This window comes from Stigmatopora argus, chromosome 14, assembly GCF_051989625.1.
Source record: "Stigmatopora argus isolate UIUO_Sarg chromosome 14, RoL_Sarg_1.0, whole genome shotgun sequence".
In the NCBI taxonomy this organism is placed as follows: domain Eukaryota; kingdom Metazoa; phylum Chordata; class Actinopteri; order Syngnathiformes; family Syngnathidae; genus Stigmatopora; species Stigmatopora argus.
In genome coordinates, this window is record NC_135400.1 from 15968800 (window position 1) to 15981888 (window position 13089).

A 13089-nucleotide genomic window follows, 5' to 3' on the forward strand; every position below is an offset into this window, starting at 1 on the left:
TCTCATTAAACTTGTATAATGACAACAAAAACATTCAATTCAATTCATCCATTTTTTTTTACAATTTAGATGAATAGTATTGACATTATAGGAAAGCAAAATCAATACAAAGATTATTATTTATTAATTTATTTATATGTACATTTATTTATGTATATATTCATGTATTTATTTCTATATTTATTAATTAATTTATTTATCATTTTTTATTTATTTTATTTATTTATTAAGTTATTTATGACCTATTTATTTATGTCCAAAATGTATTTTTCTGTGTCTGTATTCTCACCCTCTTGCTACTTTGACAATGAAATTTCCCAAATACGGGATGATTAAAGTTATCTAATCTAATCTAATGACACAAAAAAAATTAATCAAATTGTATCTGAGCAGAAGAGATAAACATAATGCAACTATGGTTTTAAGATATATGTACAAACAAAATAACACATGACATAAAGTAAAAAAATAAAAAATAAACAGGTAGAACAGTTTTAGAAGAATTGTATTAAAGCTAAATACAACTAAACTGTTCCCACCCTTTAAGAATGGCTGTTAATTTTCTATTTTGCAAGGAATACTAGTATTTACCCCGAAATATACATTGATAAAAACCCAATTTTTGACGATAAAGTGCATTGTACGTACTCTCCACGGCCAGCATAACGGGCTGACTGGTTTTGTTTTCGCCGTTCTTGTCGTTGACGGCCTGCGAGTAGTAGCGTCCGGCGTCCGGCGCCACCGTGGACAGGATGACCAGGGTGTTGTCCAAAGTGATGGCGCTAGAAGAAAAAAAATGACAACATTAGACGTCCAATCCATTTTGTCAGTCGCTCAATCTAATGGACCGGATGTGCATCGTCGCCGTTGCCAAGGAAACACACCATTTAAATGTCACAAAGAAATTCGAATAACATCAGAATTTACCACATCCAAATCTTATGTTAATCTAAAAAATCATATTTTATTTCTCTTACTGGAAAGATAAAAATGTTCCTCTAAAACAAGATGGATGGATTTTCTTAAGGGAGTCCATTTTCTGCAAAAATGACTTTTATCATCAGGTGATATTTTTTTTAGCGTGCTATTTAACTGGTTGTTATGGTTGGCTATTTTTTTTATGTTGGTTTGTTTTGTTTGATTTCAGTATTTAATTTCTTTATTCATTTTTTTCCCTTTTATATTTTCAGTTTTTAAGTTCCCTTTTTTTATTTTACATTTGGGGATTTAATAAAAAATGTAGTTGAAAAAAATATATATTTGTTTTCATTGTATATTAATTTCTTTTTATGTGTTTTTTGTTGTTGTTTTTGTTTGATTTATTTGAATACAACGTGATTATCGTAATATTCCGTATTTTTCCGTCGTAATTAGAGTTGTTTCAACCCTCCAATAATCTGGCTTCATTTTGGACATTTATGAATTCCAATTTCTTCACAAACAAGTGAAACACTACATCACGATTCTCATAAAATAACCTATTAAAATCCCATCAGATGAACTTTTCTTCATAAAATCTCAACGGACGATTTTTTGGCATCGTTAAATTTCCTCCCAAACACGTTGGTTCCGATGCATCACCCCAACTTGACACACCCGCGGATTTTACCGCCGCTGTCGAGAAAAGTTCTTCATTGAGCAATTATTTCCGTAACGCTCCTCGCCGGAATCTCCGCAAATAGACGCCGGCAACAGATGGCCGCTAATTGGCCGAACGGATGAAGTTTCCAATTAGGCTAACGTATGTAGCGTAGCGCGGGGCTTTTTTGTTTGTTTTTTTTCTCAAAAATGACCGTGATGGATTACGTTAGGCGTTTTTCCTCGCCGTCGCAAATGATTACGGCACGAAGAACGGGAGAAGAAATAACGTTTGCAGTCAATCCCTTCAGATTGGCTTTTGTGCGGAGGCTTCCCACGCGAGGACGGCCGGACGCCGTTTCGGTTTGACGCGCTCCCGTGAGAGGAGCCCATTAAATGAGAGCTGACGCTAAGCGCGCCGCCAGATTAGGCTCCACAAAAGTGCCGGCATCTGCCTCATCGCTGCGGGATAAACAAAACCCCCTCCGCGCAATTACGGAGCGCCGCGAGCCCGCGCGTCGGCATCGGCGCTCGCGCGTATCGAAGCGGCTTAACGGCGAGCGGGCGACGGAATGTGCCTCGTTTGCGTGCGTCAATGGTGACATTGGAGTCGGGGCGGTGCCGTGAAAAGCGGCTTCCGCTTCACGTCGCCGTCGAGTCGGAAGAAATTGGACCCCTGTGAGAGGGAAACCGTAATGTACGATCTTAAAATTTGTTTCACATATAAGGCGCTTTGGATTTTAAGACAGCAGTAGTAGTGGTAGTGGTAGTAGTAGTAGTACTAGTGATAGTGTTATACAATGAGCTTTAGTCGTAGTAGTAACAGTAGTAGTAGTAGTAGTAGTAGTAGTATCAGTAGTAGCAGTAGTAGTGGTAGTAGGGGATTGTGTTATACAACCAATAGATGGAGCTTTAGTCGTAGTAGTAGTAGTAATAATAATAGTAATACTAGTAATAGTAGTAATAGTAGTAATAGTAGTAGTAGTAGTAGTAGTATTAGTAGCAGTAGTAATAGTAGTAGTAATAGTAGTAGTAGTAGTAGTAATAGTAGTAGTAGTCGTAGTGATAGTAGGGGATTGTGTTATACAATAACTAGATGGAGCTTTAGTCATAATAGTAGCAGTAGCAGTAGTAGTAGTAGTAATAGTAGTAATAGTAGTAGTAGTAGTAATAGCAGTAGTAGTAATAGTAGTAATAGTAGTAGTAGTAGTAATAGTAGTAGTAATAGTAGTAGTAATAGTAGTAGTAGTAGAAATAGTAGTAGTAGTAGTAATAGTAGTAGTAGTAGTAATAGTAGTAGTAGTAGCAGTAGTGGTAGTAGTAGTAATAGTAGTAGTAGTAGCAGTAGTAGTAGCAGCAGTAGTAGTAGTAGTAGTAGTAGTAGTAGTAGTAGCAGTAGCAAATGGTGGCCTTCTCACACTAGAAAAGTCCAAATGACATAAATACATTTGCTCCAGACTTTAACAAATTGAAATTTCTGCTCACAACAAAGAGAGGTCGAAGCGGCACTTGTCCAAAATAACTCATTGTTTGTCGGCAAGTATTCTTTGGATGGCAAATCATCCAATCCACATCCGATACAAACAAATAAACAAACCCAGGGGAGGACGAGAGCCGTCAGTCAAAGGTAGCGTCAATTGCGGGCTTTTGCTCCAAATGGCTGGCTGTAATTGGCTCCCCCGCTGTCGGCGACGTGTCTCGTATTTAATCGCAGTGCTGGTGCTCTAACAAGTACCCTCTATCACGGAGAAGTGGCAGCAGCCCCCGAAAATTAGCCGCGAAAATTTGAACGTGCGCTTACATGCGGCCGCTGGAGGGGATCTTGCGTCCGTCGCGGAACCACGTGATCTGCGGTTTGGGGAAGCTGTGGATGCGCGGTGCCGGGATCACGGCGCCGTCGCCTTGGGAAACCGTCTGGGAGCGCTCGCCCTCCGCGAAGCCGCCCATGTCTGCGTGGAAAAACGAGGGGTGACAAAAAGTCAGGAGGGGGGACTCTTTTTGGCAGGGTCACGCCCAAAATGTGCTCAACATGTGTTTCCGAATTCATTTTTTTTCGCATTTAAATGTTTCATTTCATTTTTAAATGTATTTTTTCCCGCATTCATTTTTCCCCAATTTTTTATCTGAATGGAAATGAAAAAAAGAGAAAATGTCCTGCAACTGCAAAAAAGTGAAAAAAAATACACTTAATATTCATCTAAAACACAGGTGTCAAAGTGGCAGCCCGGGGGCCAAATCTGGCCCGCCGCATCATTTTGCGCGGCCCGGGAAAGTAAATCATGAGTGGCGACTTTCTGTATTAGGATGAAATTCAAATGAAGAGTATAGATGTATATTAAATTTCCTGATTTTCCCCCTTTTAAATCAATCATTGTCATTTTTTAATCCATTTTTTCTGTGTTTTTAGTTCAAAAATGATTTTGTAAAATCTAAAAATATATTTAAAAAAAGCTAAAATAAACATTGTTTTAGATCTATAAAAAAACTGAATATTCAGGGCTTTTAATCCAGTTCTTTTAATCCATTTCAAAAAAAAAAAATTCTAAATATTATATCTAAAATGGTCCGGCCCACATGAAATTGACTTGACGTTAACACGGCCCGCGAACCAACCCGAGTCTGACACCCCTGATCTAAAAGTTAATGGTAGGCTAATTAATGGAAAGAGAGAATTCACTCTTTTTAGCTCATTTAAAAACTTCACATGAATTATTATGACGTCATTTGATTCATTATACAATGAGTCAAATGTTAATTAAAAAAGTCATGATACTCACAGGCGACCCTGACTTCGGTGCTGCATTGCATGATGGCGCCCACTCGGTTCCTCACGATGCAGCGGTAGTGACCGGCGTGGGATCGGTCCAGCGAGGGGATCAGGTACCTGCACGCACACCAGACAACGCAAATACGTAGATGACGTCACGCCATCCGGACGCCGCCACGCCCACATTTGAGGAGGAAAACGGAACGTAGCGGCGATTTGGCTTTTTTAATTGACTGATTAATTGGTTCAACCCATATTTGGTTATCTTGGTAATTTAAATTGTAAGTAACTAATTTGGCATTTGCACTATTGTCACATGCAACTCATTTCATTTTGTTTTCCGAGTGTCGCGAGGGGTGCCGGAGCCGATCCCTGCTGAATGGGTGGCCAGCCAATCACAAAGAACGAGGAGACGAAGGATTAACCAATCATAGCTAGGGTTCGGCAATTTAGAGAGTTCAACCAGCTAGCCTAGCATGTACGTTTTGGGGATGCGGGAGAAAACCGGAGGACCCGGAGAAAACCCACGCAGGCCCGGCAACATGTTTCGTTTTTAATGCAAATTTCACAAAGGAGGAGCAACCTGGGATTGAACCCAGAACCCCAGAACTGTGAGGCCGACGGGCTAGTCACTCAACCGCAGCCACATGCAACTAATATATGATTCTTATTACTCAAATTTCATTCTTTTCCCATAAAATAAGAAATGAGTTGTATTGGTTGTCATCATAATTCGGACTGTTTTAATATGACCATCATTTCGGTTTATTTAGTCAATCTTATTGTCGCACGCAGCTCATAAATAAAAGCTTACCTCTTGAAAAATGAAAGCTTTCCATATTTCTAGGACATTAACCCTTTGATTTCGGTTCATTCTGCCAACTTTGCCAATATTTGATCATAAAACTGCATTTTTTTTCAACGTAATCTCACACTTAAGCCTGAAACTCGCCCACGTTGGAGCTAAGCCAACTCGCAGTGTGGTTGCACCGGGAGCTATTAAATAATAACAGTTTAATAAAAGCAGTTTGAGGATAGCAGGACCGTAAAACGCGGCGGTGGCGGGAAGCTGCGTATCAATAAACGGGTCCTAAACTAGCCGGGGTTCTCCTCACCTGTATTCCAAGGACCAGCGCGTGAGCTCGCTGCCGTTGTAGATCCACTTGAACTCCAGAGGCCAGCTGCCCTCCGCCATGCAGGTGAGCACCAGGCGGTTGCCCTCCAGGTGGACCTGGATCTGAGGGGGCTCCATTTTGAAATAAGGCGGCACGTCATCTGGGGGGAAACACACACAACGTTCGCCCACTTTAGTCGATGGACTAACCGAATTGGCCTGAATATAAGACGGTCATTTTTGCATTGAAATTAGACTGAAAAAGTAGGGGTCGTTTTACATTCGGGGTCAAGACATTTATACCCAATCACAAGGCTGAAAAAGTGGGGGTCGTCTTACATTAAAAGGTCTGGACATTATAGCCAATCACAAGGCTGAAAAATTGGGGGGCGTCTTACTTTCGGGTTCTAGACGTTATACCCAATCACAAGGCTGGAAAAGTGGGGGTCATCTTACATTCGGGCTCTGGACATTCATTATACCCAATCACAAGGCTGAAAAAGTAGGGGTCGTCTTACATTCGGGGTCTGGACATTATACTCAGTCACAAGGCTGAAAAAGTGGGAGTCGTCTTACATTCAGGGTCTAGACATTATGCCCAATCACAAGGCTGAAAAAGTGGGGGTCGTCTTATATTAAGGGGTCTAGACATTATACCCAATCACAAGGCTGGAAAAAGTGGGTGTCGTCTTAAGTTTTTGGGGTTTGGACATTATACCCAATCACAAGGCTGAAAAAGTGGGGGTCGTCTTATATTAAGGGGTCTAGACATTATACCCAATCACAAGGCTGGAAAAAGTGGGTGTCATTTTAAATTTTTGGGGTCTAGACATTATAGCCAATCACAAGGCTGAAAAAGTGGGGGTTGTCTTACATTCGGGGGCTGGACATTATAGCCAATCACATGGCTGAAAAAGTGAAAGCTGTTATAATACGAGGAACGATAGTTAGTTAGTTTGTGTATTGTTAGAGGTAAAATACCAAAGTTAATGTGCACTTATAGTCAAAAGAGTTCATTTTTTGTGCAACGCTGGTTTGTTTATTACCATCAAGGTAATAAAGTAAAACTACTTGACTCTCATTTCAAGGCCTAACTGGATTTTCAAAACAAAATGTTCCATAAAAGCCATTTTTTGCCTGATACAAACAATTATGCAATGGTCTGGAATCACATACCGTATTTTCCGGACTATAAGTCACACTTTTTGGGGGGGTCTGGGCTTGCGAATACTACTCAAGTCCTTTTCTTTCTAACCACTGACAGTTTGTTATCTTGTTTTTTATAGTCTATAGTTAAATGACAAACAATTACGCTAACAGCTAACTACTTAGCCTGTTGTTTTTCCATGTTACTATTGTGACTTAATTTCTTCTTGATTTCTGATCACATCAAAATATGCCCTCCCAAAAATGCATTTTTTTATCTGTATTTTTGACGGAAAGTGAAACAGGTCGCCCGGCAACAAGAATTTCCCGCTCTTAAAAAGCGAATTCTCCGACAGAATAACGTACGATTGGCCGCCGCCGTTATTTATCTTTATAGTTCCCTAACGCGTCCGCATTATCCGGGCCTCCTTCAACGCAAAACCCGGCGAAGACGAAGCGCTTTCATTTCACTTGATGAAAAAGGCTCGATCGGACGTATCGATCCGTCTGCCGCGCCGGCCGGCGGCGACACCGCTACGATGGCGCCGGCGTTGGCTAATTGGAGCCCGTACAAATGGCGGGACGGCGAGTCCGCCGGCTGTTTGCGCCCGTGGCCGGAAACCCGCCCGGTCTCCGCGAGGAAGTTAGCGGCTGAAGATTGATGGCGGTGAAGGAGGGGGGTGCTTCGGCGAGGGCGGCCTCGCCGAGCCGGAACGGCGGTACAGAAAATTGAACCTGATTGCAACTGTAAATAAGAATGAATGTGCACCTCCGGGTGTCACGCCGGCTGTAAATTCATGCGCGCAAATGGCCCGTAACAATTCCCACGCGGGAAACGCCATTCGGACCTTGTTTGCGTCTGGTGCCGACACGGCTTTTAACTCTTCCGCGGGAATCCGTTCCAATTGGAAAGGTTGACATTGAGTGATCCTGTTCTGAAAAAGTTGGGTTCACGAGTGTGGGTAAATAAATAGAGTATAAAATGTAGTGTATATGGAGTTTTTGGCATATACGTATTTTCGGATTATTTCGTATTTTGTAACTCTTTCAATGATAGTTGAACACATCAAATCAATTTCAATTGTAAAGGTTGGCATTGAGTGATCCTGTTAAAAAAGTTGGGTTCACGAGTGTGGCTAAATATATAGGATATAAAACATAGTGTATTTGTATTTTAGGATTATTTCGTAGTATTTTGTTACTCTTTCAATGACATTGTCAGTTGTACACATCAAATCCATTTCAATTGTAAAGGCTGGCGTTGAGTGATCTCGTTTCACGGCAAAAAGTGGCGATCGGCGTCCAATCTATTTCGGCTGGGAGGGCTGGCAGTGATCCAACGATCTAACTGGATTGGATGCCAATCCTTGGCAATGCAACTAATGAGTTAAAAATAGGGAAATGACAGAAATGCAGCTTTCAGGCTGTTTTTTTTTTAAATATTTTTTTCGGGATACATTCTCTAGACCAGCCTTGCTTTATCCCGTTAGCCATTTACCGTATTTATTCGCGTATAAGGCGCCAAGTTTTGTTTTACCAGGTTTCCGTACCATATGTTGTTAATAAATGTTTTCAGCATTTGCCAGTTAGTTACCAGTGTGAGCTGAAAAAACGGATGAAAAAATAATACAATTTTTAGTCACAAATTGTGGGTGAGCGTTATACACAGGTGCGCCTTATACTCAAATAAATACGGTAAGGACGTATTCACCCTGGTCTAACCAGGAGATGGAATCTTTACTTGATATTTGGACATAAAAAGTCGGCTGGAAAAATAATATAATTCCGATTTTTTGCACTAAGACCAAAAAAAACCCCGAAACAAAGTGGGTCGATTAAATATTGGTGCCCACCCCAAAAAAGCCAACTAAGTACAGTTCTGCAAATCCACCAAAGACATGCAAAGTCAATCCACCGTTACCCAAGCATTTCCCCTCTGGAAGTTGCTAGCAAACAAACGTTCCTCTGTTTAAGTCCGAGACAAAGAGCACCAGGACTCCAAAGACTTCAATATCGGGGAACGGCAAACACTCCCGGCTCCGGTTCAGCGATTCTATTAGTCTCCTCGCTCGGCTCGGCCATCTTTTGACCCCGCCAGAAGTCGAATGTCGCACATCCGCCGCCGCCGTAAGAAAACCAAGCCCGCCGGGTAAAAACAGGCCGAGCGTGGAATCGTACGAGCCGCGAAAGAGGAGTCCCGGAAGCCCAGAACGTTAGCCGCGGCGCCTTGATTAGTTTGGCGAGTCGAAGACGTCCTCGGGAGACGCCCCCTCGCTCGGCAGACTAACGAGCAGGTAGCGGCGGCGGCGGCGGAAAGCGGCGCTTTCCGTCCGTCTGATGTCATTTGCAGTTTGTGCTCGCGCAACACTCAGCAAGGAGAGATCAGATAACGCCGGAGTTCCTGCCGTGGGCTATCGAGTCTGCGGAATAAATCTCGCCAAACGCGGGTGAGATACGCACTTAGCCGCGATGCCATTATGAAATGCGCTTCAGGAGATACGACGACGTACATGAGCCGGATATCGAGAACGTACCTCGGCGGAATTCATGTTTGATTGGCGTTGGAAGGTGTTTTGATTTTTTTTTTTTTCGTGGGGGTGCTTGAGCTTGAGTAGATAGCAGGTGGGAGGCCACCTGATTTGGTTGCCAGGCAATTGCAGCTGTTTTTTTTTTCCAACTGATTTTTTTCTTCTTCCAATTTTCATTTTTTTGCCGTTTTTTTTGTTGCTGAAAACGAATGTTTCTACCAAAAGTTGACTAGAACATCCCTATTTATTTCCAATAGGAAAAATAGTAAGAGAAAATGCCGTAAAATGAAGGTAAAGAAAACTTGAACTTGCATATAAATGCAAAATTACTTCATAAAAATCCAAATTATGAATGTGAAATTACTTAGTAAAAATCCAAATTATATTAAGTCAAAAAAATGTTAATAAATATAACCTTCCCAGCATAAAATTAAAACTATTAAACATTTGCAATCAAGTAATACTTCATTTTTCTTCTGAAAATGCAGAGCACAAAACAACAATTAGAAAAACTAGACATCAAGTTTAACACATCACCCCAAAAATATAATAAAAATCTGATTCAAATTATAGTTATGCATTTCAATTGAAAATATAGCAAATGTATAATAAATGTAGTACCATGAGAGGTTTGGAAAATTCAAAAAAGGTGCATTAAAAAATGAAAAGATGCAAAAACCTGATAAACAAAACCTTGTGAGAACTGAGCAGAAAACTGAAAAAAACAACAACACAAAAACTGCAAAAAAAACAGATTCTTCCATAAATCCATAAAATCATAAAACCTTGGAGAACATTTGGTTTCACTTTAACACCATCAATGGCATCTTTTTCTGTGTCTGTATTCTCACCCTCTTGCTACTGTGAAAATGAAATCTCCCCAAAACGGGATAAATAAAGTTATCTAATCTAATCTAATGACACGAAAAATTAATCAAATTGTATCCGAGCAGAAGAGATAAACATAATGCAACTATGGTTTTATGATATGTACAAACAAAATAACAAATGACATAAAGTAAAAAAATAAAAAATAAACTGGTAGAACAGTTTTAGAAGAATTGTATTAAAGTTAAATACAACTAAACTGCTCCCACCCTTTAAGAATAATCTAATCCAATGAGTCAACCACCAAGTGATCCAAAAAGGCCCTAAAAGATTCATAAAAAAACAAAAACTACTATACAGGAAGTTCAATTCCTTCAAAAATATCATTTTCTATTTCCTTGAGCTCCGGACGCTAAAGCCACGCCCCTCAATTGACTCTCCATTTCACTGCAGCGTTCCATTTTCCAAGTAAACACAAGATACTCGACTCTCGTTAATCTTTATCCGTCTCAAACCGAGAGATGTATTTACAGACCGACAATTTTTTCTTCATATTCCCCAGCCATAAAAGTGACAGACGTCAACACTCAACTCCAAACGACGCCGTCTACTCTCAACCAAAGTCGTGTTTTTAGAATAATATAACGTGCAAAACGCAGACTGATGGAAATGAAGCGCTCTCAAATCGCCGCGGTTAGCCGATTCGCTAACATTTGTCGTTTTACGGTGGACGGATGGTAAACGATGAATCTCCAAACGCACTTTCTGGGAGAGCTTTTATAGCCAATCCCGGCAAAGACTGCCATGATTGGCTCTCGATTCGAGCACGCCGGGATCTAATGAGTTTAGCCGTTGTCCGACCCTCGTCATCCTCTTCCTCGCCGTCCTTTTATTGCCTCGGCGAGCCGCCGACGCACGCGGCGGGGACGCGTGTTTGCCGCTTTGCGCGTGAAAACATGAAAAGTGCAGCATCGGTTTTTGCAAATCTTTACGGGTTTTTACGCCGATGCTTGTTTCGACGTCGTCCTTGCAAATCAGAGAGATTGATTTTCTTGAAGCAACACTTTATTATTATTATTTTTTAAACGGGGGAACTCGAATTTTTTTAGGCTTTTCAGGTTTTGATCCAAATCCGAAAACAAGATAGCGCCGCAAGCATAATATTTGTAAAGTAAACTGGACTTTAGTTGAAGTAAATATTTATTAATGGGCTCAACGTGTGGCTCAAATACAACATATTATTTATAGAAGTATGGCCCACAAAGGTCTTTCAACTCATTTACTAAATTCACTATTTACTTCCGAACAATAGATTAGATTAGATTAAATTTTATTCATCCCATACTCGGGAAATTCACTTTGTAGCAGTAGCAAGAAGACACAGACGCAGGAAAAGACACTGTCGACCTAAATAAAATAGATAAGTGAAAGAGTGAATGAGTGAATGAGTGAATGAGTGAAAGAGTGAAAGAGTGAAAGAGTGAAAGAGTGAATGAGTGAAAGAGTGAAAGAGTGAGAGTGAATGAGTGAAAGAGTGAGAGTGAATGAGTGAAAGAGTGAAAGAGGGAGAGTGAATGAGTGAAAGAGTGAGAGTGAATGAGATAAAGAGTGAGAGTGAAAGAGTGAAAGAGTGAGAGTGAAAGAGTGAGAGTGAAAGAGTGAGAGTGAAAGAGTGAGAGTGAAAGAGTGAGAGTGAAAGAGTGAGAGTGAAAGGGTGAAAGGTTGAAAGAGTGAATGAGTGAAAGGGTGAGAGTGAAAGAGTGAGAGTGAAAGAGTGAGAGTGAAAGAGTGAGAGTGAAAGAGTGAGAGTGAAAGAGTGAGAGTGAAAGAGTGAGAGTGAAAGAGTGAGAGTGAAAGAGTGCGAGTGAAAGAGTGCGAGTGAAAGAGTGCGAGTGAAAGAGTGCGAGTGAAAGAGTGCGAGTGAAAGAGTGCGAGTGAAAGAGTGCGAGTGAAAGAGTGAGAGTGAAAGAGTGAGAGTGAAAGAGTGAGAGTGAAAGAGTGAGAGTGAAAGAGTGAGAGTGAAAGAGTGAGAGTGAAAGGGTGAAAGGGTGAAAGGGTGAAAGGGTGAAAGGGTGAAAGGGTGAAAGGGTGAAAGGGTGAAAGGGTGAAAGAGTAAAAGAGTGAATGAGTGAATGAATAATTTAATTAATAAATACATAAATAAATAAACAAATAAATAAATAGGCACGTCACACAATACATACCGTGTTTTCACATCTATAGGGCGCAAAGGGTCTAAAATTTTCTCTAAAATGGACGTAGCGCCCAATCAGTCGGTGCACCTTGGTTACGCATGAACAATATAAACGTAAGGACATCCCGAGCTCATATTTTTGCATGCGAATCAAGTCCCAATCATCAGATTTTGTGCTCCTGCCAATAACGAGTCCCGATCCGGCTCACTGGTTGAATCCTCATAGTTGGCTGGGATGGGCTCCGGCACCCCCGCGACCCTTTTGAAGGTTAAGCAACTCAGGAAATGACTAAGTATACATATAAAAGTCCATCTCAAATGAGCATGAATTAGCTACTTACTCGTTAGCACGTAAGAAAGACTGTTCGGCGCCAAGACGAAAACGCCACAGTTGGCGGACAAGACACGATGGCAAACGGCAAAATGGCAGGACTGTCAAGCCACTCCCCCCCTTCATTCCGGTGACGAATGAGGGGAAGGCGGCGGCCGTGACAGGTGCATGATGACCACTTCAGGCTTGGAAACGCACAGAAAAGCTCCAGCGGCGGGCGGGAATTCTCGCCTCAGCTCGGCTCGGCCGAACGACGCGCTTGATCGGATCGGAAGCGGGGGGCCGGGGGAGGCGGCTTCCCCGGCCTCGGTGCGGAACGGGGCGGAGGGAACTCCGACGCGGCGCGTTGGGCGTGAAGAATGGAAATCAGGACGGCGCAGACCTCCCTCCACCAAGGCATAACAATGCTAATTTGCATCCTCCTCAATATGCCTGAAGTTGGCATTAAAATTCATGCCTGGCAAGAAGAAAATATCTTTTGGCTAAGTCCAAAAAAGGACTCTTTGGGACTTTTTTTCTTCTTGCCACTCCTCACAAAGACTAAATTCAAGACACGCATGACTAATGGTCGAGCCCGTCCACTTGGATGCGAACTCTGTCAAT

The 13089-nt window shown here is 41.6% G+C and overlaps 1 protein-coding gene across 3 annotated transcripts in view; it reads right to left on the bottom strand.

Moving 5' to 3' along the window:
• Positions 1-13089, bottom strand: part of LOC144087925 (protein sidekick-2-like) — a 125742-nt gene that overhangs the window by 39618 nt on the left and 73035 nt on the right. For all 3 annotated transcript variants that reach the window (XM_077618049.1, XM_077618050.1, XM_077618051.1), the window contains exons 3-6: positions 5461-5620; positions 4356-4462; positions 3380-3527; positions 649-782 (exon numbers count right to left, since the gene is read on the bottom strand). In XM_077618049.1, the coding sequence (XP_077474175.1) occupies positions 649-782; positions 3380-3527; positions 4356-4462; positions 5461-5620 (549 nt within the window). The remainder of the gene's footprint in view (positions 1-648; positions 783-3379; positions 3528-4355; positions 4463-5460; positions 5621-13089) is intronic.